Consider the following 26,555-nt stretch of genomic DNA (forward strand, 5'->3'; position numbering starts at 1 on the left):
TGCCTCAGCCCACCCCCTCCCTCCCCCATCTCTCCTTTTTCTTCTTCCTCCTTTTTGCTGCATTCTCTTCTTCCCTCCCCCACCCAGTTCTCTTTCCTCTCTCCCTTTTTCTTTCTGTCTCTCTCCCCCTCCTCCTCCTCTTCCTCCACTCAGCTTCACTCCCCCTCCCTGTGCTTCTTTCTTCCTTATTCTTTCTCCCCCACGTCTGTCTCCCTCCCTCCCTCTCTCTTAACTGCTTTTCTCTTTCTTTCTCCTTCTTTTTTCTTTTGTCACTCTTTTTTTTCTTCTTCTGAATTTCTCAGACAGTATACTTCAGGCTGTCTCAATAGTTAATTAGTTTGAATCTAGAAATAATGAAAGCAAACTACACGGTCTCTGGAAAGTTTAAATTTTAGCATTTCTCAGACATTATCTGTCGGACTGTTTTGCTGCTGACAGACGCACCTCCACCCATAGTCTCTCTGAGTGTGTGTGCGTGTTGTGAAAGTGTGTACGTGCCTCTATGTGTGCCTGCAAACATACACATATGGAAACATGCTTGTACGTGCGTAAATTCACCTATATCTGTGGAAGAGAAACTACTGATTCAATTTTATAACTGTTTGTGCGTTTGAGCACACGCTCGTAAAAAAAAGAGGAAATGCAAAGTATAAAGTGTGATCAAGAAAAGATAGAGCTTGTGTCTCTGTGTGCCTTCAAGAGAAATGTGTGTTGAAGGGTCATGCTGAATTGTATGTAGTGAGAAAGGGAGATAAGATGTGTGTGTGTGTGTGTGTGTGTGTGTGTGTGTGTGTGTGTGTGTGTGTGTGTGTGTGTGTGTGTGTGTGTGTGAGTGTTTGTAAGAGAAAAGAGGAGAGAAAGAGAAGTGAGATGGGAAGGAGAGGGTGGGAGGAAGAGAAAGAAATGGGGTGATGCTGTGTGTGTCTCTCTGTCTGTGTGTGTGTGTGTGGGGGGGAGGCTGGAGGAGGAAGGGGGGTGGGGGGGCTAGGCACAGTCAGTTCTGATAACAGCAACAGTAGGAGGAGGATGAGCCGTGGGACCGCCCCACTCTCCCACAGATATAAATAGGAGGTGGATTTTTTTACTCCACTCATTTCTCCTGAAGGATGAGATCCCTGAAACACCTCAAACATCACTCCAGGAACAATGTGGTGAGTTTGTAACCTACAGATGGAGAAAGATGTTGTGTTGCTGCTAAGGGTTAAGAGGGAGGGGTGGAGGGGGGGTTACTTGTTTGGCAGTTTGTTAGTGAGGTATTTACATTCTTGTCTGTATGTAAGGGGAAACAGGATTACTTTTTACATTCATAAGAGTATACCGCAGTGAGAAGATCTTTTCAAAAAAAGATAAGAGTTGTGTTTCTATCTCTGCCGCACGTTTTCCGCTGCTGCTCTAATTGTTTGTCCTTAGGTGTCTCTCAGATGCAACTTTAAATGTGAAAGTACGTACTCTTGCAATTACTCCTCTACCTTCTCTTTCTCCTTGTCATTTGTCTTTTTCTCTTTCATTTTGTCAGCCTTTCATTTTGCTGTGCTTTTTCTTCTTTCTCCGGCTCCCCCTCCTTCCCTCCCTCACTCCTTCCCCTCTCTCGCTCTCTCTCTCTCACTCACTCACTCACTCACTCTGTCTTTCTGTCTCTCTACGCCCCCCATCCCCCCTCGCACACCCCCTCCCTCTCCCTTTCCTTTCTCTCTTCCCTCCTCTCACATGCTCACTCAATCTCTCCTTCCCCTTCCCTCCCCTCCCTCTCCTCCCCTCTTTCTTTATCTTTCAGCCCCTCCATCTCATTTCTCTCTCTGTCTCCCTCCCTCCACTCCTCCCCCGCCCACAGCTCTTTCTCCTTCTCTCCATACCTCCCTCCCTCTCTTTTCTCTCTCACACACACACACACATGCTTTCAAATACACATCCAGTCTCTTTCCTTTTCTTTCTCACAAACACACAGTCTGTCTCTGTCTGACTACTTTAAAAGCAGTAATTATAAATGACGTGGTTATCAGGGCATCCAGGTCTACTCCCCTCTCCCAACACACACACACACGCACACGCATGCACACACACACACACACACACACACACACACACACACACACACACACACACCTTTATTCCTGCTCTATCTCCACTTCCTTTCTCCATCCACTCTTTTCTTTCCTCTCAGTATTGTGTCAAGAAAGGAAGCAGCCCTTGGTGGTGCGTATGGCACAGAGTGAAGACTAGTGTGTAGTCTGATAGAAAGTAGGGGTCAGAGAGCTTCCCTCTATATGTTTTCTTACCACTCAGATCAATGCTGAGAAATAGCCTGAAACCATTGGCCTGCAATACTCATTGTGTCTCCTTTACCACAGACAGACAGTTTGGTTGTACCACAATTTCTTCCTCCTAGTTTCACTGTTCTGCTTTTACATGCGGCAGGGTAAACATGTGCGTGTGGGTCTGAAACACTTCCGAACCATACAATTATGTTAGTGAGCCTTATGCATCAGTCTGGAATACAGAACGAGCTCGAAGCTCAATCGAATGTCTGTTATGGATATGAGGCTGCCTGCCGGCATATATCATCTTGTTAAGGAAGCCCAGTGTGGCAGGCATTATGAAGTTGGCTACGGTAAGTGTAGAGCCATGGCGCTGTGCTCCCCATGAATGGGACGGATAGCACCAGCGATGAGCTGACTTTGGTCAGCCAGGCTGCCCCGGGACCCCACAGGAAATGCTGAGGACAGTCCGCGGAAGTCAACTTCCTGGCTGGACCTGCATCCCTTGTTGTGTTCTTTATTATTCTAAAGCCTGTCAAGGAAGGAAACGCGGTGCTAACACAGATCTGCCTTATCTCCTCGATCGAATGTTATGCGAAACAGTATGAATGCTGCTTTCACAGTGTAACCATGAAAAACATTGTCTTAATACTCTACTGGAGTCCTGGGAGTGGAAGATAGTGTTGCATCTGGTGACTTAAAAACTGAACCATATAATTTCAATATTATGGCAACAAAAAACATTATGTTTGTACTTATAGTAAGGTTACCAATATCACGAGGCTGCACTGGGGAAATGAGGTGATATGAGGAAACATTGTGTAAGGCAGGGTTTGTAACGACGGAGTAACACACAGAGAGATGTTATTTCTTCAAGTTCATTTTTTAAAAGCTTGTATGTTTCTTCCAGGAGGAGGAGAGTAGCCGCTTGGTGCGGACCTACCCCAAGATGACCGATGGCCACATGGATGTGGGCACGCAGACGGAGCCCGTCGTGGTGCTATCTCTGGCTCAGGCTGCTGTTCTTGGCCTCATCTCCCAGAATGAAATCTTTGGGGCCACTATTGCTCCCAATGGCTTTTACACTGGGGAGCCCAGAGAGTGTGCCCCTCCTCCACCTGAGTCAATGGAGTATGAGTATGCAGATCAGCTAATAGGGGCCAATGGGGACTACCTGGCTGAGCCTGCAGGCGAGACAGAGCCCCAGCCCCACTGCAGTGAGAGAAGAAGGCCCGGGCCCCGTGGGAGGACCAAGAGGCCCAGGACTGAGGAGGGTCACCCACACAAAGTAACAAGTCCACAGGCTCAAGTTAAAGGTGAACGGCTTGAGTCTGATACCCCTCCTTCCTGCATTCACATGAACAGCAGGCGAAGTACCGGCAAGTCAGAGGATTCAGTCACCAAACAGGGATCTCTGAAAGAGGAGCAAGCCTGCGGAGACTGTCTCTCATGTGTGAGAGAGACACCCAGGCCACAAACAGACACACAGCCAGAACAGGAAGAAGAAAACACTGGTGAAGAAAGAGAGAAGAAGGAAGAAGATTTGGTGGTGGAGGAGGAGGAAGAATTGGAAGAGGCACTAAACCTCAAGACCAGTGGGGACACTGGAAGTCCTCTGGAGAGCCGCTTTTATGAGTCCAGTGAGGTGACCTACGAGTCCGCTGACATGGCCCTTCCAGGAGAGTATGAGGAGAACGGCCAGGCCATGCTGTGGTCAGACCCAGAGGGCCTTGCCAGGCGAATGCAGATAGACCGGCTGGACATCAACGTACAGATCGATGAATCCTACTGCGTCGATGTGGGAGAAGGTCTGAAGCGCTGGAAGTGCCGCATGTGTGAAAAGTCATACACATCCAAATATAACCTCGTCACTCATATTCTGGGCCACAACGGAATTAAACCCCATGAATGTATACACTGTGGAAAGCTCTTCAAGCAGCCAAGCCACCTCCAGACTCACCTGCTCACCCACCAGGGAACCAGACCTCACAAGTGCACAGTTTGTGAGAAGGCCTTCACGCAGACAAGCCACCTGAAGAGGCACATGCTGCAGCATTCGGACGTCAAGCCCTACAGCTGCCGCTTCTGTGGCCGGGGCTTTGCCTACCCCAGCGAGCTGAGGACCCACGAGAACAAACACGAGAACGGTCAGTGCCATGTCTGCACCCAGTGCGGTCTTGAGTTCCCAACCTACGCGCACCTAAAGCGTCACCTGGCCAGCCACCAGGGTCCGACCACATACCAGTGCACAGAGTGTCACAAGTCCTTTGCTTACCGCAGCCAGCTGCAGAACCACTTGATGAAGCATCAGAACGTGCGGCCCTACGTTTGCCCCGAGTGCGGCATGGAGTTTGTCCAGATCCACCACCTCCGACAACACGCTCTCACACACAAGGTAATGGCAGCACACACTTAAGGTAGTCAAATCCAGATGTTGTGCCTTTTGTCAACTAGTTGATGTGTTCAAAACAAGGCAAAATAGGCACGTACTTACTCTATATTTAAAATGGCATTATCAAGATATAAACATTTAAGAGATTCGAGGAAGCATTTTATCTTCACTCCTTTAGAGTCCTCTGTATGAATCCTGGGAGGGTATATTGCACACTTGCACCACAGCCTTTCCTCCAAAACCAGTTGCTTTGTAAACATAGCCTTCAAAGGCCTTGAGGTTTTTTTTGTTTGGCTCAACCCCCCACTTGCATGTGTTTTGTGTTGTGTGTCATTCGCAGAGCTACTTCCTTTTGTGTCTGATGAATCACCGTGGTTTTTCTCTCCATTTTATTATATAATCTGTTTTATTCTATAGGAAAAATATTTCTTTTCATGGTATTTGCTTTTGTTAAATATTAACATTAAAGTCAAATAAATGTTGAAAGAAAAAAGTTTCATCTCTCCATTGTTTGGCTTTTTCCACTCTTTTCCCATCTTTCAACACTTGGGAGGGTGGGCTAATGTAATTTACGTGTGTTGGATCAAAAGCCAGAATGCAAATGCTCCTCGTGTTTTTTCTCTATGACTCATTATTTATCTTCCTCCTAACCATATGTTAAGCCAAATTAATTAGAATGCCCAAACATTCTTTATTTCTGCAGGGTATGAAAGAATTCAAGTGTGAAGTCTGTGCCAGAGAGTTCACCCTGTCTGCCAACCTGAAGAGACACATGTTGATCCATGCCAGTGTGAGGCCGTTCCAGTGCCACGTCTGCTTCAAGACATTTGTCCAGAAGCAGACCCTTAAAACACACATGATTGTCCACCTGCCGGTCAAGCCTTTCAAATGCAAGGTGAGTGAAGCGAGTGGCGTTGTACTTCGAGAACACCGGGTCCCACTGTGCTTGAGATGGGAGATGTACTGACGCACTCTTTTGTCTCTCAGGTGTGCGGAAAGTCATTTAACAGAATGTACAACCTCCTCGGCCACATGCACCTCCACGCAGGCAGCAAGCCCTTCAAGTGCCCATACTGCTCCAGCAAGTTCAACCTGAAGGGCAATCTCAGTCGACACATGAAGGTCAAACACGGCATCATGGACACCTCAATAGATGGACATGGTAAATACCGTTCTTGATCATCAATTAATTACTCTGCTTTGAAACTCGTTGATGACAGGTTATGTGTGGAACATTTCCTTGTGATACTGCTTGGCGGGCTTCATGTCGTATTATTGTCACTCAGTCTGCCCCTAATGCACTTTGACTTAGCATGTATTGTAATCGAGTGGCCAAGTGTTCTGATGTTTCTCCGTCACTCCCTCCCCGTGTTTTTAGTAAATATAGCACTGCCTGGATTAGACATGCTTGTCTCTATCAGTAGAGGCTGATACAGAGGCATCGGAGAAGGGGCCATGTGTCTTTAGGAAGAGCTCTGAATGCGTGTTGGGGACAGAGTGCGATGATTTTTGTGTATTTGCTTCCTTCATCAGAACCCCCCAAAGACACAGAAGGCCAGCAGGACTACGAAGAGGAGAGCTTTGAATTCAGCGAGCGAGAAAACCGAGCGAACAACAACAACACACCAGACATTGCTAAACTATCTCAAATGGAGTATTACAGCACCTATGGGAAGGGCACAGGGCGCTTCAGTACTGCATGAATTATTGAAATGACCCCAAATTGAATATAAGTGTGAACTAATGAAAATACGATTGTTTTTTTTCTTTGCTTTTAAAAGCATAGTGCTTGGGTTGTTCTTCAAGTGTGTGAAGAAACCCAGCAAACTGCACATTCATATGCACTGGAATCACTCGTAATTCTACGAAATTTGGAAATATATACTTTTTACCTTACTACATATTTTTCATGTCTAAAACACAGCAAATCTACTGAATAAATATATTATATTTGAGAAACGTGGACTGTCTAAAATCGGAGCGTTTAGGTAAAGTAAAGAAATATATATACAAATACATAGATGTTGTCAGTTGCTTAAAAACACGAACGTCATCTGAGCCGAATTTAAAAAGCACATTTTTAGCTACAAGCTTAAAAGCACATGTTAAACTGCACTTACTCATTCAGACAATCCCACTCTCTCTGTCTGCCGGGGTAAACTAATGTGAAGGGTTAAAGAAGGGAAGAAGTAATTTCACATGCCAAAGCTTATCAAGTTGCAAAGGTTAATGATTCACTTTGATTTTTACTGTAATAAATTACATTTGAGGTCTGCAAAATTAGTTATATTCAATTGGATTTGCAATCTGTGTTGAATTGTATATTATTGTACAGAATGCATCAGTCCTCTTGTATGGTGGCTGGTACTGTAATCAGTGCGTTGCACTGAGGACCACTGTGTCGACTTTTTAGGTTTTGCATTAACAAGCATCACCCTGTATTGATTGCTAGTCTATGAATGTAATTGTTTCTGTGGAATGTTTTAAGACTCTAATCAAAATACCCTTTTTAAAATGGTAGGACCCCTTTACCAAAGAATTGGATGAAATCTTGCAGCTACGGGGACTGCAAGTCTCTTTTCCTTGCTGTTGTGTTGAGCTGGGACATTAGATTTCTTGGGGTCCAATCGCAGACCTCATGAAATTACATTCAGGTTCCCCTCCCACCCATCTGTAGATCTCCTCTAAAGATTACAGAGAACAGACTGTGGCACAGCTTCTCTTTCAACGAGTCTCATCGTTTCCCTCCATCCAGGCCTTCAGGAGACAGGACCGTAGCATTTTTCAAAAGCAATGCAAACCCTGCATTCATATTGCAGTTCTGTTTTTATTTTAATGGATGAATCTCAACAAGAAGTGTCCCCAAAAAAACTCAAGACACAAATATTAAGTGCCCCAGTGTGTCTGCAAGAGCATGCCATCCATCATGCTGTACACTGGTCTCAAGTGATGAACGACAACCTCCCAACATGTGACAGGGCCATGGACCTTGTGGAAAATGATTTGGGAAATGCTCAATATATTCAGTTTCCCAGTGCTTAGCTTTTCAAACTTGTAACCTGCAAAACAAGGTATTCATTTGCGATGTGGATATAGCGCATTTAAAATAAAAATGCTCAATTCTGTGAGTTCTTCAGCTTCTGTGTTCATTCCATCACTGTTGAAGTGATGTTCAAAAAGGGAAAGATGTTCATCTTAAATGGAATTCTGTATTAGACATAAGTGTGGAGATAATGTTGATAGAAATGTATGTACAATGTTGTGGACCAGACTGTAAAATAATAAATTTATTTACCTTTAAAATGGCTTTGCTTGCTTTGAAACAACAAAAACTACCAATAGTGGGTCAAACAGGATTTATTGGCAAATGCTCGACAGAGGCTTCAGTCCTGCCCAAGGCATTACACAGTATTGACTTATTAATACAGTACTTCACATTACAAAAATAAAACCTGGAAAATAGTGGGGTGGATAGTTGGGGAGACATATGGTGGAAGCACAGTTCTCAGCTATTTAACAATAACCTAATTGAATACCACATAATAATCCTATTACAGTACTTTCCTTTCTCCTTCAGACAACATGCAAGTGGATTTATTGACCTTTTAAGTTAAAAATGAGGTACAAAAACATGTGACATTTCCATCTCCAGGCTAACTACATTCTCTCAAGTCTTTTACTTGCCGAGGGCTTTATCCAGATTTGTCTTGATGGCGTCGAGGAAGTCTGTGGTATTGACGTAGTGCTCGTTCAGCTTGACACTGAGAAGGCAAAACAGATTAGAACATTCAGTATTCATACTTCATGGGGAGGGGGAAGAGAATACTGTAGCAAAACAATCAGTTACCCTTCTTATCATTAGGGCTGCTAGTTAATAGCATCATCATTATCCAGAGCAGCATTATTTATTATATATATATATATATATATATATATATATATATATATATATATATATATATATATATATATATATATATATACACACAAGATGTACAATATGAGCAACTTTTAACAAAGTATGACTTGGTGCTGCACCCGCCTGTATTTATGCTTGTCTCTAGTCTGCAGAGTAGTGTCTTTAGTGAAAAAAATAACAAGCCATCATTGGGTGTGAGCTGCAAGGCCTCATGGATGAAAAGTGCTTGAAAGAAAAAAAGTCAAGATGTGCTAAAGCAAGCAACTAACAGCTAATGTAGTGCATATACCAATCATGTGCCAAAACGACTTTGTGAACAAGACGACACATACCATCAGGACTACACAACCAACAAGTGAGGGTTTAAGACAACATTTTGATCTGTACCTGGATCGAGAGGTACAATCCTGCAATGTGTGCAGTTTGTTCTTCGGCATTCAAAAACGCACTTTTAATGAATATTTCACGACATTAAGAATTCTCAAAAATCGCCTGGATCCACATTTGGAACTGAACCGAGACAAATACATTTCTTTCACCGCATAAATCTCTACCAAAATTTATTGAAATGGTTTGTGTTTTTAAGATATCCTGCTAACAAACAAACTGTATTGTAAACACTACTTTGAGAGGTAAAAAATAACGCCTCAAACCGTACACCCATTTGTCCACAGGAGACCATACTGGCTTAAACTCTTGTTAGCGAAAAACAAGATGAGGGCATGTTAGGGACAAGGTTTTGGGTTCCCAACCTGTATCACATGTGGGCAGGTCAGAATCAGGGCAAATAACACCCCGTTTTATGTCAATGTTTCAGACTGATGTTTTAATCAAAAAGGGGATATTTGTATTCAAAGTTGAAAAAAGAAAATCTGCCAGTGACAGCAGCCAACATTAATATTTGGATGCCATTATATGTTTAATTTCCCAAAACAAAGACCCATGGACTAAATTAAGACACCTCAAATTCGGGCTGCAACATATTTTTGTACGATTGATGAATCTGCAAATTGTTTTCCCAAACATATTTGGTGAATAAAATATATGTAAAAACTTCACTTTATTTTGTATTATGTTGTGCGTTTTTCTCTTAAATAATAATACTTAAATGACAGATTGATACATACATGCCCTTTGCAAATTGGGAATAATAGTTGCACTCTGCTGCACATTACTTTTATTCTAAATGTTTTAGAGTGAAATCCCTTATTTTCGGTGGCCTCTGGGGCTGAACCCTTCCTTACACCTTGATGTTTATGTAACCATGCAGTACCCCTGAGACACTTTTTAGGTTTGTTATAGTTCTCACACAAATATTTGAGTCACTGATGACACCGTTCAAACCAAACAGGTTACAGTAAAGGTGTGCTGCCTGACACTGGACAAAGATCCCTGTGGGACATATACAGCACTTCGCCGAGTCAAAAACTAACTCTAGCTGATCTGGTGACTACTAGTAGCAAAAACTAGGAAAATATAATAAAAAAATCTTTGCAAGCAATACACAAATGTATGTAGTTTATGATTTAGCTCTGACCACTCTTTAACATAAGCATTAACACACAAAATTAACTTACTTGGGCAGGCCATGGATGCAGCCAGCGAGGTCCTTGGTCATCGTACCACTCTCAACAGTCTCGACACACACCCTCTCCAGAGTCTGGGAGAACCTGCAGATAAACAAAGACATTTAGAAAAGGCATGCTTGATCTCAGGAGCAAAACGTTTCCCTTAAAAACAACATCTCTTACTTGATCAGGTCTGGGTTGCCGTCAAGTTTGCCACGATGCTCCAGGCCTCTAGTCCAGGCAAAAATACTGGCAATGGGGTTGGTGCTGGTCGGGTTTCCCTGAAAGTAGAGTTAAGGACAATGTAACCGTTTTTAACTTCTTCACAGAACTAGAATGTTGTTTGTAATAATCATGAATGTAGAGCCCAGTTTATTTACTTCTCAATTTCCCCCACATGATGGCAGTATAACCCCACAGATTACAGTCGGTTTGGCTTCCCACATTTTCCGTTTCATTGCTCATAGTAAATGTTTTTCAATACAGAGCAAAACATGATCAAAATGGTTAGCAACCTTCTGGTGCTCGCGATAGTGCCTGGTCACGGTGCCATGGGCGGCTTCAGCTTCGATAGTCTTGCCGTCAGGGCACACAAGAACGGATGTCATCAATCCAAGAGAGCCAAAACCTAGAAACAGGAAACACAAATCCTTCCTTAATGCAACCCTCATCTGACCAAATAACTAGCAATATTTTTGCAACATAAAAATTCCCAAGAAGCAGCAGCCGTGTTGCTTTCCAAGCATCTCACCTTGTGCGAGGATATCGGACTGAACATCTCCGTCGTAGTTCTTGCAAGCCCACACAAAGGCTCCAGAAGACTTGAGCACTTGGGCGACCATATCGTCAATAAGCCTGTGCTCATACCAGATCTTCAGTTTGTCAAACTCAGGTTTGTAGTTCCTGTAGGAAGAACAAATAGCATATTCAACTGAAGTTACTTCTTTCTCTTACCTCGTTAAACAAAATGCAAGTGAAAAAAGCAGTTATATTTTTCAACAATGTCGGACCCTATTCAAACTATTGAAATAGTTATGTATACAAGCTGAATAAAATACATTTATTTTAGCTATATTTCAGCAATGATGCAGAGCACACATTTTACAAAAACTCTGAAATGTGTTTGTGCATGAAAACAGAAAGAAAGAAGACACTCACTTTTCAAAGATATCCTGGAAGATGTCTTTAAATCTGCCATCATAGGCTTTAAGAATGGTGTTCTTTGTGCTCAGGTACAGGGGCCACTTCTTGCCAATCGCATACTGGAAGCAGCTGTGGGCAAAGCCTGTGATAGACTGTTGGGGGTAAAACAAACGGCTCACCACTACTGTAGTGTTTTATCAGTAGTACTGGGGCTAACGACCTTCCCCATGACAAGTTTAAAGTCATCTACTGTGACCTATGATGTTGTTAAATCAAACAAACCAGTTCTGATGAAGGCAAACAAAACAGTAGCGAAGCAGGTTGAAAAGAGGTCAGACTACTGAAACGACTTCCATATCCATTCTAAACGAAAAGCCTTGGGCAGAATGTAGCAGCAGTTACAAAGGCAAACATACAGTCCTCTAACAGTCGTGTTTGAGACTACTGACTAGAATTAAGCAAGTTATATTATTTTGTATCCCTCTCTGTGACAAAACAATATTGACAAAGCACTAAAAAGGTGTTGCACATTTTCTGAAGCTTTCACCTACAAAGTCTCAATGTGAAAAGCATCTTATTCAGGTATGCAGGACCATTTGTTATATTTTATGCAGAGAGGCGCTTTGAAGAAACAATCGTCCCTCATGAATTTAGTAAAAACACAATGAAATATTGCGTGTTCAAAATGAGCAATACACAAAGCCAAGTTATTTCTTACCGTCAACAAATCCCTCCCCAAAAAACAAAGATGAATTGATGCCACTAACAATAATTTTCTGTGAGCCAAAGCCTGGTATGTCTTATTCCTCTGTGCAAGAGATCTCCATTGTTCACAAACTATTACAGGCACATCAATGAGCCGCACCATTAGCGGGCGACCACGTTCCTTAAATATGGTGAACTTTACTTTAGTACTATATTTTATTTTGATCATACATAGAATGTCCTGCTGCCATAAGTATTCAGTGGCAAACTAAATCTGCATCAGAAAATAGCCCAGAACAAATGAGTCAATAACTCCTGTTTGTGTAACATCTGCTAAAAACCACAACTCCAACTGTTACAGGGAAATAAATATTTATTTCTGACAATTTTTTTTTTTAGGATTAACCTAATAATCTACAGCAGGAACACATTGTTTAATACATGGGATTTGTGGAAAATAAAGGCATCCTTATCTTTTAATCACACACTCACCTCGTCAGTGTTGTACATGCCCATTCCACAGCCACCAGCAGGAAAGTCATAGACCTCCCACTCCTTGCCTGCACTGCCATCAGCAGGTGAGAAGATAATCTTGAATTTTCCAGGCTTGTCCACAACAAAGTCTGTGGCGCGGTACTGTAGAAACAGTGCATTGTTTTAACATTTATATATCAATTCAAAAATGTCCTTGGATCTGATGTATAACGGTACACAAGCACAAAACGCTGCCTGAAACAGACTCGCGTCACCTCCCACGCAAAAGTTATGATCTATAAAAACAAACTTGAAGGTAGAAACTGAGCACCTGGACAGAAACTCTCACCGCTGGGTATTATGAAGACAAAATAAATCTTAAAAAAAAAAAAAAAAAACTTCTAATATTGTTTGTTTGTTTATATATATATATATATACATACATACATACATACATACATACATACATACATACATACATATATATATATATATATATATACATACATACATACATATACATACATACATACACATATATATATATATATATATATATATATATATATATATCTCATATCAAGCACAATTGTAGTTTTCATAGAGTTTTTGTGTGTAAAAGCAGAGCAGTGACCACAACTTTATTAATCTATGGTTTATTCGAATGGAAAAGAAGTGGTGCAGTTTGGAGCAATCAGTCCGATTACCTTAAAACTACATATTGTGGTGACACTCGTAAAGCTGCATGATTGATGCACTGCCACTGCTAGAGGACTACATGAATCGAGCGTTTAGGAGGAAATGAGTGTTTAGGGATCACCTCAGCCACAAGCAGGCCCGTAGAGATTTCGTCAACCGTCGGAGATTTTTTTATTTTACATTTCTGGGTCCAGCATTTCCCCTGTCAAATGGACGATCTTTGATCCACCTCAGACGGCACATGCGCAGTCTACTGAAGAGAATGCACCCGGGCTGGCTTCTGGGAAATGTAGTTTTCTTATAGAACTTTGACGTTTTTCATTTTTTAACCGATTTACAGTTTTTCCCCTAAAAAGCCTTCAAATGACCCCGACACTTTGTTTGTATGTGGTTTCATTGCATATTCGGGTTCTTTATGCTCTGTTCTTTCAAACAAGGGGTGTTATTAGTATGTGAGACCTTGGTAAGGGTCTGAAGCACACATTTTGAACATGTCGGAAACCGCTCGAAAAGCATTTTTCTGCCATTCTTAATTAGATCATGCTGGATGTTCATAGTTATGATAAAAATGTTATAAAAGGATTTTTTTTAAATATACATTTTCTTCACAAGAAAATTCTGAAAAAAAATGATATAAAATAGTACAAGTATTAGAACTCATTTGTGGTTCATACGACTATTTGAAAACTTAATCTTGAGACGCTCCCCCAGTACCGGGGGAATGGGTCTTCACAGTTTGCTATTTGACAGTTGACTGTTGCTATGTGAACGATGCCTGGTTTGTGTACGTTCCAAACTTCCTTTGCTTCCCGATCTCTGTGGCCGTCAAAATAAAAGTCCCATTCACCGTTGACACTTAAATCATATTCTGTGACAGAGGATAAGGGAGAGCCAGACGTGCGCCAAGGTTCTGCAAGTCCAGCGAAGTCAGGCTGCAGTGAAGAGCCAGGATGCAGTGAGGAGCCAGGATGCAGTGAGGAGCCAGGATGCAGTGAGGAGCCAGGATGCAGTGAGGAGCCAGGATGCAGTGAGGAGCCAGGATGCAGTGAGGAGCCAGGATGCAGTGAGGAGCCAGGATGCAGTGAGGAGCCAGGATGCAGTGAGGAGGCCTCGGGTAGCCGTGCGAAAGAGTCAGATGAAACTTCTAATACTACACGTTACCCTGGTGACCGGGCACATTTCCCAGTGGATATTACTGATGACATGAAAAACTTCATTTTAAGGCAGGGACCATGTAAATGTGAAGGTCCATATCCTAAAGATAAAAAGGGGAGATGTTTTTCTAAAGATTTGTATCATAGTGTCAAAAAAAAGGAACCAAGATACAACGCAAATGGCTGTGTTACTCCTCCAAAATTGACAGAGTATATTGTGAGCCCTGTTGGCTTTTCGGTGAGAGAAGATCTGCATGCCAAAACAGTGCCTGGGCTACGGGAATAAATGATTGGCAAGGACTGTCTAGAACAGGGGTCATCAACCTTTCGTATCCAAAGAGCCATTTTGACCTTTTTCCACCAAAAAAAAATTGTCTGGAGCCGCAAAAATAATTTGATATCACAGCTTCTGAAGTTTTATATATAGTCATATTATATATACAAAAAACTATAGTTTGTTGTATTTATGAAATTATAGAACAAGAATAAAGACATTTTTTTTACATTGTATTGCTATTTTACCTGTTCATAACTATCAAACAAAAAAATAGTCATGTGTCGGCTACATTAAGGTTAATTAAAAACACAACTATACAGACCTTCAGGTCTATCTATATTTGTGGCTCATGTGGTAGAGTGTTTGCCCTGTAACTGCAAGTTAGCAGGTTCGATACCTGCTACTTCACTGAGTTTTACATTTTAAACGCATATCTTTTGCTACGTTTACACTGAGCGTCCTCTCACTAGAGCACCGCAAACGGAGGACGGATCCGTTTTTACTAACGGACGCCTCACTGTCTCATGAGTAGGGATGGGAATCGTTTGGGTTTTTTCCCCCGATACCGGTGCTAAACCGATACCGGTGCCTAAACCGATACTTTTTTATTGCCAAGGCAATTTTTCTTCTTCAAATTGAACAATAGTATTAACTGTTTAAAGTATACTATAGATATAAATAAATAAGTACATACAAAACACACTTCAAACTACAGCTTTAAACCTTTTAACTTCAAACTATAAATATATATTTAAAAAAAGAACAGACACCAGTCCAATCAGGTGGCCTGATGGGACCGTGTGCAACAGAACCCAGACACTGTTGGATCCTAAAATTGCTGCTTTACTGGACTACAAGTCATCATTAATATCAACTGGAGAGATTTGTTCCATCAAGCCGAGGACGGACGTTCAAAAGCTCGTGCTCGTGTCTCCAGCGATCTCTGTGTGCGCGCACTGTGTGTGTGAGCGCTGGAAGCCCCGCCCCCTCGAGCCCCGCTCTGCATACAGGCAGACAGAGAGCAGAGCAGCGAGTGTGCTCTGATCCGCGCCATTTTAATAATCGTTTTTAGCGTGCGGGCACCGCGCTACCTTTTTAGTATCTATATATCGTGCAACTTTACAGAGTAGTGTAAAAAAAAAAAAGTATTTAAAAATCGGCTCAGGCACCGGAAGGAAGCACCGAAATCTGCGTTGCTTTTCGGTCCGGTAGGTACCGGACGTGTTGGAACCGGTGCCATACTGGCAAACGGTTCTCGGTACCCAACCCTACTCATGAGCTGACACAGAACCAGCAGCAGTAGTGGAGTTTGGAGATGTGATCCACTTCCTGAAAGTAGATCTACTTTACTCAGTTTGCTGCAGCAGTTGAGGAATCGCTCTTCTGCACTCATCTGCGCGTGAGGGCGGGCCTCTGAATCACGAGTAGCAGCTGCAGGAGCGGAGGCTTGACAGCGACGTGACGCACATTTTAGTGAAAGAAATATTTATTTTTATTTTCACTGACCCAATATCACCTAAAACTCCAAGATAAAAGGAATTCCCTTTGAAAGTTTTTCCACTGGGCAAAAAAATAAAAATTCTATTTTTTTTTTTTGTCAAAGCCTCAGGGAGCCGCAACAGACAGGCTAAAGAGCCGCGGGTTGCCAACCCCTGGTCTAGAAAAATAAAAGAGCACAAACAAACTCGCTCACATACCTGTTCATTTATCTTTGGATAATGACCGCCAGACAATACATTATCCCTTACATATGGGGGGGCGGGGCCTCTCAGGATTATTCTGCAGGGGGGCCTCATGTGTTTCCGTTACGGCACTGGCCACAAGCATCTCAATTACCATTTCTAGGCATAAACATTCATGAGGTGCTTTGCATTGACCATGTAAAATTCAACGTGGGCAGAATGGGATATGAGGCTGATCCACGTGCGCACATTTCCAAGTTGATTTGCAATTTATAAAGAGGAATTTGCGCACTGGCAGGCATACACACAAGTAAAGTGAATTGCTACATTCTCATCAGCATGTAGAGGAGACTCACCTGGTCACCGAAGGCGTGTCTGCCGATGGTGATGGGCTGCGTCCAGCCTGAAACAAGCTTGGGAATGTTCTTGCAGATGATTGGCTCACGGAAGACGGTGCCGCCCAGGATGTTTCTGATGGTACCGTTGGGGCTCTTCCACATCTTCTTCAGGCTGAACTCTGAAAATATAAATAAAAATTACTGTTAGAACAGGATGAAGGAAGAGGTTAAACACGCTTCAGCTGCCTCACAAGAAATACAAGGCCTGACCGGTGCTCTCAGATCAGGGCAATTTTGTATCTGGAGTTCCACAGTACACAAAGCAATAATCTTTGTGAGATAAGTAACGTTTTCCTATAAAGTTTGTTGCCTCTAATCCATGTTTTCTTCAGTGTACTTTGGACCCAAACACTGAAGTCTCTACCGATACAAAATGGATTGGATTTTTGAGGCGGATAACGCTACATAGAGGTGGGGGGTGGGGGGAGAATGTCTATATCTTTGGTATTTCTGTACAATATACTCTGAAATCCTAATGGACTCTCAACTAGAGCCGTTGCTCAACCAGTTATGTCCACAGCAAGTATGTACAAAATATATATCTCGTGCTGCATGTCATCTACATTGCATTCAAAATTATTTGATTTGACAAATGATCATAATTACAATGTTTATTATATATAGCACTTTATATACTGCAAGGTTTAGTTTTCTACAACAAAGTGTAGGCAAAACCATTTCGTCTGCGAGGCGATGGGTACGCTAAACTGAAACTAGAAATGTGTCGGCAATTAAATACTTGTTACAGACCTTCCACTCTTTCTTCGTCGGGTGTGATGGTGGCACACTTAACCGCCACATTGTACTTCAAAGTGGCGAGGGCAGAGTCAATGGTGACCTGGTCATCAGTCTGGTCACGGTACGGCAGACCCAAGTCATAATACTTCAGCTCAACATCAACATTGGTCAGGATGAGCTAAAAGACACAACACAAACATACACACTTACTACAACACTACAGATTTTTTTGTATATATATAAAAAAATGTATTCAGTCCAGTTTTGAGAGACTAAATGACATGATTTTAAACTGAAGTAGTGCAAAGTGTGACGTATAAAAATCCCAAAATGTGAATAATATATCGTAACAGGTATTTGCATGACTATTTAGATTTATGAACTAAACATCCGCTGTTGGAACACACTTCTTAACGTTTCCTTCCTGAACCAACGCACCATCTGCTCTCTCTCTGGAGGCAAGCAGCCAGTGACTGAATGAAACCTCACGAAGCCCCTCCCCCCACATCATACATACATAATCTTCCATAAACCTCCCCTCACATCCACGTGTCAGTCTGCAATATAAAAAGGGACGGGTCAGACAGCGTGGGCACGCTGTCCTGAGGCTCACACCAGTGTTTGAGAGTTTAATCCCTCTACATCTGGACGCCACTTAATCACCTTCTCTTTGATGAACTCCCAGATGATCCTGGTCATCTCATCTCCGTCCATCTCCACCACCGGCTGGGCCACTTTGATGCGTTTGTCGGCATCTGTCAATCACACACACACACACACACAGACACACACACACACACAGGTTCAAGCAAATCCAGCTTTTCACAAATAAATAAAAAACAAACATATTCATTTAAGGGTCAAAGACTGCCGAGTAACAAACATAAACAAAGGAAAACGGGTGACTGGAAAAAAGAGATCTTGTTTTGCTATCTGCAGAGCGGGCACCAGTTATGTCTGCATCCTGTTTCCTTTACATTTGTCAGATAAAGTCTTTGTCTCCAGAATTACTGTTGCAACTATACATGGCCAATATCTAAAGCCCAGAGATCGGTATTTGGACAAACAACTTGAATGTGAGGGTTTGCATCTAGAGGAATTATTAAACTATGAATTTGAAAAACTGTACCGAATAGGTATATGGAGTAATACTGTGTTTACCTAAATGCATCTTTTGTTTTATGTGTTGAATCTTTCTTTCTTCGTAAAAGCCTTTGCAAAGCCAATTTTTAGTTGTGTAAAATAAGCATGTTTAAATGTGCATTGTTTTCCAGAAAGCAGTCCTCTTCCCTGCATTTTGGTGGCACTTTGAGCTGTTTCTTGATGCATTACTTCATTAAAACAGTGGGATAGCATGAATCTGTCAGCATTACTTTGCAGTGCTCATGTGTTAGAAACAAATCAGGACCCATTTACTAAAACACTGCTCCATGACACTGCTAGTCGCCAAAAGGTTACTTATAATCTGTACAAAGAATACCAGGTCCACTCTTTAAAATACAGTTTCTCTCAAATTATAGGAAACAAACTTTGGATCCTAAATTTCTATTTTTCCCCGTTTAAAAATACATACCATTTAAAGTGTTTTTTTAAAAAGTGAACTTCACTAAACCAAAGTGTTTTTATTTTCACGCTCACAATGATTTTTGAGAGCGTGGTCATAAACTTCTTGGTCTTCCAGTTAGTCCGATTACCTTAGATTAGTATATCTAATCATATCTTCTCTCATCCGGCTCAATGTGTGAGAGTTCTGCCAGCAGGACCATTTCAGTGAATAGAAAAGTACAGGGGGAGGTGCAGAGGATCAAGTGACGGTCAGAGTTCCTAGCCAAGTTAATGCTCCCCCACTGTCTTCCCAGAATAATGCAAGTAAACATGAAGGAACCCGGTGAACTAGTTACACACCCAACATTTCCTTATGTTAAATGTAACAACATATTAAACATCCACATGGGTTTGTGGAGACATTTGACCTAGTTGGGATTATGAAGCCATGGTAACACCTGTCAAAACAGCCTCAAGTTATCCCATGCTCCAAACATGATACATGACCTCTGCCGATTACGGATACATGGCGACCATGAAGTGCTGAAAATAACCTCACTGAAAAGACAGTTCTAATGTTACAGTTGAGTTACTCAAAAGCTTGAAGCAGGCAGAAAGAAAGTGATTGAGCAATAGTGTAAATAATTATTAGCTGCGGCTTCATTCGTCACCAACATGTATTGAACACAGAAAATATTTTGCTTTTCCAAACCGCTGTCACACACAAACTCATGTATCGTTCATAAAGTAGGTTGGCAGTGGAGGTATTAGGTTTTGTGTCATGATCAGGAAAAATCTAACTCCTCATGAGCAGAGGTGTACTGGATTTTAATAATAGACTGTCCTTCTCCATCCGCTATTGGAACAGTTCAGCTTCTGCCGCAGTGCATTATGGGAGCAGCAACTGGCATCATTTGACTCGTCCAACCAAAAGCTGCTATAGCAGGGCTCTACTATCACAGTGCAGGGGGAGGGGAGCGCAGGAGGGATCCTAGTAGGTTATGTAACTTTTGTATGCATCACAAGCTGAAGGGTGGGCTGAATAGAAGTCATGTGGGTCTGCCTGCCACATCATTCCTCCGTGCATCGGAGATACGCCTGCTCTCATTTCTCGCTCTCTTTAACCAGTAGGTTTAGACAAAGCTGAAATACAGTCAGTAGCAGAAATACACAACTAACCCTCAAATGGTATAATTTACTTCAATTCCTAGCGTATATGTTGATAAAAGATGTCTCCCGGTCTTTGTATTATATCAAGATGAAAACATACGTTTGCCTTTACCACCAATCGAGTAATTTTCTGAATTTACCAGATTGTTCGAGCTGTTGTAATATTTCCCTTCACCAACCGAGTCATTATATTTACATTACCGATAATTGCTCATCAAAAATCTCATTATGTAACTATTTTGTGAAAAGCACCAATGGTCAGCCCTATATTGAGGCATTTGATTTAAAATATCATGATATTTGATTTTTTTCAATATTGCCCAGCCGTCGCTGTCTTCATTCAAAACAAAATACTAAACACAAGGGGAAACTCTGCATTAAAAAACAAGTCAACAGCTACTTACAGTCTACATTTGGATTGGGAGCCATTCAAAATGTTTTGATACTGGTACAAATGCACTACCTTGTTTTCAGCACTGACAACACATTTAAAGAAATCTTACTTTGAAGTATGACATTCACATTATTATACTTCTCCAAAGCTTCAGTATTGAATGTTGTTTTGAGCTGTAAAAGAATTTGCTCGAATACGGGGTAAAAATTGATTTAAAAAAAACAGAATGTGTGATGAAAGGTTAAGTAAACAAAACCAACAATCTGGCCTCGCATTCAGTGCCAACTTTGAGCATTAAGCAGTTTTAAATACCCCGTTGCACAGTGTTTACAACTAATGTGAGAACTCAACCGAGTTTAGATAATGAGATCGTACCTATGTGCAATATACATAAGGGGCAAGCAGCCAAAGACTGTCTAAAATAAAAAGTGTGCCTTGACAGGGACTGCAATAACCTTCATATGTGTCACTTCTCTGGTTGACTTTCAACAGAAGGAGGCAGCATGCCTTAAACCCCATTCATTTTAATCCTATACCAAGGAACGGCATCCAGCAGGTAAAGCTGCAGACAAGACTTTTGTGAGAAGGTCAATTAATGAACTTTTAAACCAGATTGAGACTAAGTTTATAAACTAACTTCGAAGCATTACACAGTCTCTTCCACAGCCTTCCAGAAACTTCATATTGTTCAATTTTATGAGCACTGTGAAATTTAAACAACATGTAATTACAATAACCAGCTGGGTGGAAAGACAATGCCACCCGTGACTGCAATAAAAACAGGAAAAAGCAGTGTCACTCTGAATCATACTTCTGGCACACTGATTGTTGCATGATTTCTATAGCAAACACCAAAGAAAATGAAATGCTGCCACACGTATGTGTTAACCCTATTGGAGGAATCTCTAGGAGTTAAGGGTTTAGGTGTAGAGGTGGAGGTAGTCGGTTTGTTTGATCCTGGTGGTGTAAACGGGTCTACTATCGATCACCACTGACAGTCAACTACAAAGTTCATATGACAACTTGATTCAATCACTCCAGAGCCAAAGTGCCCTTCAGCTGACCCTTGTAAACACCAAGTAGTGCTGCTAGTTTGGGTTGAATGGAAGCACAAAAGCGTATTAGGATACAAATCCTCTGTATTAAAGTTGGGATATATACAGAGCCCACGTGATAAATCTGGATTCTTGCTCCAAAAAAAGATTTAGTTTGCTCTCCTGTAAGGATATAAACAAAGTAGCATTGTTCAGCGTTTCGGGTAAACATGAAAGTAACAATCCGCAAAGATCAGATGAGGTCAAATGTAGCCACAGTGAACCCAGATGGAAAACGCTAAGTAGGACACACCGGGCTGCGGCAGCCATTGCTCACGATCACGGAGTCTCGTAGTGGCTGACCTTGCCAAAAGTTTTCCAACTCAGTGTCGGACTAAAGTCATAGATGGCCGAAAAGCCGGCAATTAGTTTTTGAGTTTGGACAACTGAATGAATTACATTTTGAGTGACGACACCGAGTTTTCTCCCCCAGCGACGAGCAATAAAATGTCGGCACAGTAACAAAAAAAAAAAAAAAAAAAGATTAATTTTATTCATCTGCTGCCAGTTTTCGCACCGCAATTTCTCCCCGATGTATTTATTTAGTATTTTGTGGTGCAACAGTTATCCTTTTTCTTGCACTGTCATATTTGCTTTGCCAGTGATAGCAGTATTTTTCGGCGAGGCTGTTTCATTCATTTAGCGTTATGTGGCAACACATCTTCAACCCGGCCATTAACCGATGTTCCTTCAACTTTGGACGTGGAAGACAAAGACGGCGTCCTGGATTCTTCTTCTCGGCCTCTCGACGTTTTACGACCTCACCCGGAGGTCGACACGGCCATTAAACAAGTATTAAGCCCAGGGGAAGCGTCGACAGCATCGTTGCCTCACCGGCTAAGAAACCCCATTAGTTATACTACGAGCAAAACGGTGCGGCTAACGCTAGCCGCGTAGCTTGTGCGCCATCCGGCTCCAAAACCGAAGGGCTGGCTGGTTGTTGTCGCTGACGTTACCTTAGCTGACCTCAACTACATTAAAAATTCACCATCTTAACACAAAAGCTAACATGAACACGAAGATGCTGAGCATCACCCCGGTTCTCTCGCTCTCCACTCACAGTTTCTTTGTTGCGAGGTCTGGCAATTTGAAGCCGGTGCAAGCACCGCGGGGTTTCTGGAAAAGGCAGCGGCGGACCTCGAGAGAGTGTTGAGGACTTTCAGATATCCAGCCATGTTTCCCTGGCTTGATTCACTGAGGTTGACAAGTACTCGACGAAACTCAGAGCAGAGAGGGATACAACGCTTGGAGTCGCTCTGCAATATAGTGAGCAGCAGAGGCAGCACCGCCCTCCTTTCACCTCACCGGCGGGACACGCTGGGTGCTACGTCAGAGTCGCACAGACACAGAGGAGGGACCGAGCAAAATAGCTGTTAAAGTCTGCAGTTTTTCCTCCGTCTAGACAACAGTGCAGAGCAGGTTGAACCCTGAGCTTCTCATGACCCCAAGGAAAGGTCACCATCTGCCATCACTGCTAAATACATTAAATGTATCCCACACAATCCCAATGCCCACACTCGGCTGCAGAGATGTGGCACATCGATTATCCCAATATCTTTTAAGACATTTAACTGTTTCACACAAAAACGATATGAATATAGTGCACTTTAAAAAATCACTCTAGTGACTATAATTCCACGTCAATAAACTTGCAAGATAAGATGAAAAAAATAGTCTTGTTAAAAATCATAGCAGCAGTAGATAACATCAATGACATATACCTTCTAGTCTCAGATGATGACACCTGAGACAATTTCGTATGGACTTAAGTAAATTCATATAGCCATAGCAGACATTGTTCTGTACTCACAGGTTAGGTTACTCCGTGAACTTGATATGTAAAATCAGTGAATAAATCCCCTTAAAAAGCCTGCCAACATATGCCCCATGTGACTTGTTGAACGTCTGTTGCACTCAATTGTGTTTTCAGGACTATTATAATTAATCAGCCAATTTAGATTGACCACAATAAATGTGCATAGTGTATTTGATTGTCTATTTCTACTCCATAACCTACTGAAGGTCAATAAGACCTAGGATAATGCAGACACATAATTTATTGTGTAGGTTAAAAGCCAACTAATAGTAACTAGAAAATAGCCATAAATATGTGAGTTAGTTTAAGAAATAATCCTGGATAGGACAAACCCCATTTAGTGTTTTATTTTGGACAACTTTACTTTTCTTGATGCCATTTTGCATAATATTAATGCATCATACTTGATAGAAAAACGTGATGTAATGTTAGATGGATGAGACTGAAATGCACAGTGAAAAAAACCCTGCAAAGAGCAACATTGAAAAAAATACAGCAATATAAATAATAATAGTCATCATAATGCCACAGTTATATGTCAGGAAACAACTTAGAAGACGATGACTCTGTGTAAAATGTGCACCTCAATATAGCAGGTGTAAAGAATAAGTACTGTGAGTTCATTAGTGTTAGAAGAAAAACGTATTTACTCTTAATCAACTACTGTTTCACAGTTATATTATTAATCATATACTGTGTAAAGGCTTGTGGCTTCTCATTTGACCTACTCTCCTGTTAAAACATGCATATGCTTTAACAGTGACCTTCTGATAGTCTTGGGACTCTGGATGCCTACATGTCTCTGTTCTAAGAACGTGGTGTTCCTTCTTATCATATGACCATGCCGATGCAAGCCAATCTGAAGACGGCATGGGGCTTCTGTGATTTTGTCATTAATGTATTTAAAAGGTAATTCTCTGCTCATTCATGAAGCAGTCCAGGATACGCAATTGACAAATCATGTTGTGATTCTGACTCTGTTCCTTCTTCGAAGAATACATGTCCTGATCAATGATTTTACCTCAAGGTGTCGAGTACATTTTTCTATCAATTAGGATAAAACAAACAAAAAGATTCACAATTAAACTGATTCAATCTATTCGGCTACATTTGCAAAAGTGGATAACAAATATGAAGTAGCTATTTAAACATTTTTGCACAAAGCAATATTTTTTTGAAAAAAGAAAGTATACGCTCACAGGATTTGTTTTATTAGTAAGAAAAGCCTGGATCCTTCCTCTGTTGGAGCAGTAATAAACTCAAGAAAACATTAAAAAAAAAACTGACAAGAAATGTATTGAGATCCCCTACCATCTGCAGGATGGGTGCAGGATAGTCACGTTCCAAAAAGCCTCGGCAGAGGGCCCTCTAATTTTAGCAGGGGAAGGTTACCATAGAGGGATTGGGAAGTGTGCAGTGTAGTCACATGACAGGCTGGGTGGAAGCATTCTGCAGGTGACCTCTGAAGTATAATCTTTCATTTGAGAATGCATTGACAAAAGTCAGAAATGCATGTTAAATACAAATGTCTATGAATCACATATCTTGTGTTGTATGAAAAATACAACATTCTTCAAATATGTGTTTGTAACATTACGGCAAAGGTCAGCTGTTCTTGTTTCTGAAATGCACAGTTTTGTCCTGCACACCTGTAAATCATGTCGTCGCGGTCAGACTGGGCAGTGTGATTACATAATCTTTTGACTTTCCCATTAACTTCTTTGGTATGTAAACACTGTACACATGCTGTCCACCTTCACATTCACTCTCAGATGTCACCATGTAAACCACAAGGTCAAAGCTCTATATTAAGTCCTTGTCCAGACTCATAATGGTGGACTAGCCTATTGTGCTTTGAAGTTAAGAAAAGAGCGATGACTTAATGAGCTGCCATACTAGAACTTTACACTCATCAATAAGCAAGGAACTCAATTATTTATTTGAAGAGTTAGTTGCTGAGCTGTAGCTTTGATCAAAGTTTAATTCATATCTGAGAGTGTAATGCTATTATTACTGTCAACTTTTTTGTCTGCTCGTACAGCAGCAGAGAGACATCTTAATTTGCTCGTAGGAGTTTAGGATATAATTTGATGCTATATAAAGTCTTCCCTAGTGTTCTTAGACTTGATTGGTAATGGTGGATATCAAAAGATAAAACATAGTTTTGGTTCTTATATGATGTATGTGCTCCATCTACTGGACTCCTTTAGAAGGCCCTGGTATCGTGTTGGTGAGCCTACACTGACCTCTGCTGGATGATTTGTGTGCATTTGATTTTAGATTTTGGATTACTAGCAATATAATGTATATATAAACCAATCATCTCATTTTAAAACATAATAACCATCACAGGCTTCCAGCTAGTTTTAGGAGAATTTGTAAGATGTCTTTACTTATCTGTAGACCTTAATGTGTTTCCCCTGACTACCTTGGTGATATGGTAAGCTAACGATATGTGCCAACAGGTCTGTAGTTCTTGATCCAAAATGTGGGACCATGAGGAAAGCAACATAGAGTAAGGCTTTAAAAAATGTTAAAACTCACCATTTTAGCCTCACTTTTATAAAATAATAATTAAAAAACTTCAGAAAATCATAGAAAATTCTGATAATTAAGATAATAACGATTTCCGTGTTAATGGTAATGATAATAGCTATATTATAATATATTGTTATATACATATAATATATATATATATATTGTTATATTTCTATTTCACCTTATTGTATGTCATTTAAATGTATGTATAAATATGAATTTCTCTATAATATATACAAATATTTTTAATTGTTTTTTTCATTTGTATTATTTATATTAATGTAGACATATATTATTATCATTATTGTTATCAAGTAGGCTGAGTCCAATATAGCATCAGAAGTGTTTTAATTGTTGTTAAAATATTATGTATAAGCTAACTAACAAGAGGAACCAATAGGATTTGTCTATAGGACGACAGTAGGCGGTACTTCCTGTAGGAAGGCTGAGTTGTTATGTAGCTGTGAAACAACACGTGAACTGTTATGGGCATTTCTTCTAGTTGGTTTGTGGTCATTTTGCAGCTCATACGACAGAGAGTGAAACTAAACTGAAAGGCCTAGGTTGTAGAACCAGTGTAACGATTGGCAGGCG

At 41.2% G+C, this 26,555-nt stretch overlaps 2 protein-coding genes across 2 annotated transcripts; one reads left to right on the top strand and one right to left on the bottom strand.

Moving 5' to 3' along the window:
• Positions 1-2,593: 2,593 nt before the first annotated feature.
• On the top strand, positions 2,594-6,350 carry znf710a (zinc finger protein 710a; the record flags this gene model as incomplete). The annotated part of the gene is made up of 6 exons (XM_079223324.1): positions 2,594-2,608; positions 3,166-3,708; positions 3,814-4,650; positions 5,351-5,542; positions 5,635-5,809; positions 6,181-6,350. The coding sequence occupies 6 exons, from the start codon at positions 2,594-2,596 to the stop codon at positions 6,348-6,350; spliced, it is 1,932 nt and encodes a 643-aa protein (XP_079079450.1).
• Positions 6,351-7,988: 1,638 nt separating this feature from the next.
• On the bottom strand, positions 7,989-22,854 carry idh2 (isocitrate dehydrogenase (NADP(+)) 2). Its single transcript, XM_079224165.1, has 11 exons — positions 22,668-22,854; positions 18,068-18,159; positions 17,417-17,582; positions 16,625-16,785; positions 12,475-12,618; positions 11,293-11,429; positions 10,886-11,037; positions 10,650-10,762; positions 10,318-10,415; positions 10,144-10,236; positions 7,989-8,408 (listed from the first exon to the last, which is right to left on the bottom strand). Exons 1-11 carry the CDS (start codon positions 22,780-22,782, stop codon positions 8,324-8,326), a joined length of 1,356 nt encoding a protein of 451 aa, XP_079080291.1. The 5' UTR covers positions 22,783-22,854; the 3' UTR covers positions 7,989-8,323.
• Positions 22,855-26,555: the final 3,701 nt, after the last annotated feature.

Source organism: Taurulus bubalis, assembly GCF_910589615.1.
Source record: "Taurulus bubalis genome assembly, chromosome: 9".
In the NCBI taxonomy this organism is placed as follows: Eukaryota; Metazoa; Chordata; class Actinopteri; order Perciformes; family Cottidae; genus Taurulus; species Taurulus bubalis.

Bases quoted from the DNA above. Each gene is read 5' to 3' on its own strand.
- idh2 (XM_079224165.1), bottom strand. From the start codon at position 22,782: ATGGCTGGATATCTGAAAGTCCTCAACACTCTCTCGAGGTCCGCCGCT. The intron at 16,786-17,416 runs GTCTGTAACAAG...TTATATTTTCAG, and splicing joins CGACGAAGAAAGAGTGGAAG to AGTTCAGCCTGAAGAAGATG. The intron at 11,038-11,292 runs GTGAGTGTCTTC...TTCTTCCTACAG, and splicing joins TTCCAGGATATCTTTGAAAA to GAACTACAAACCTGAGTTTG.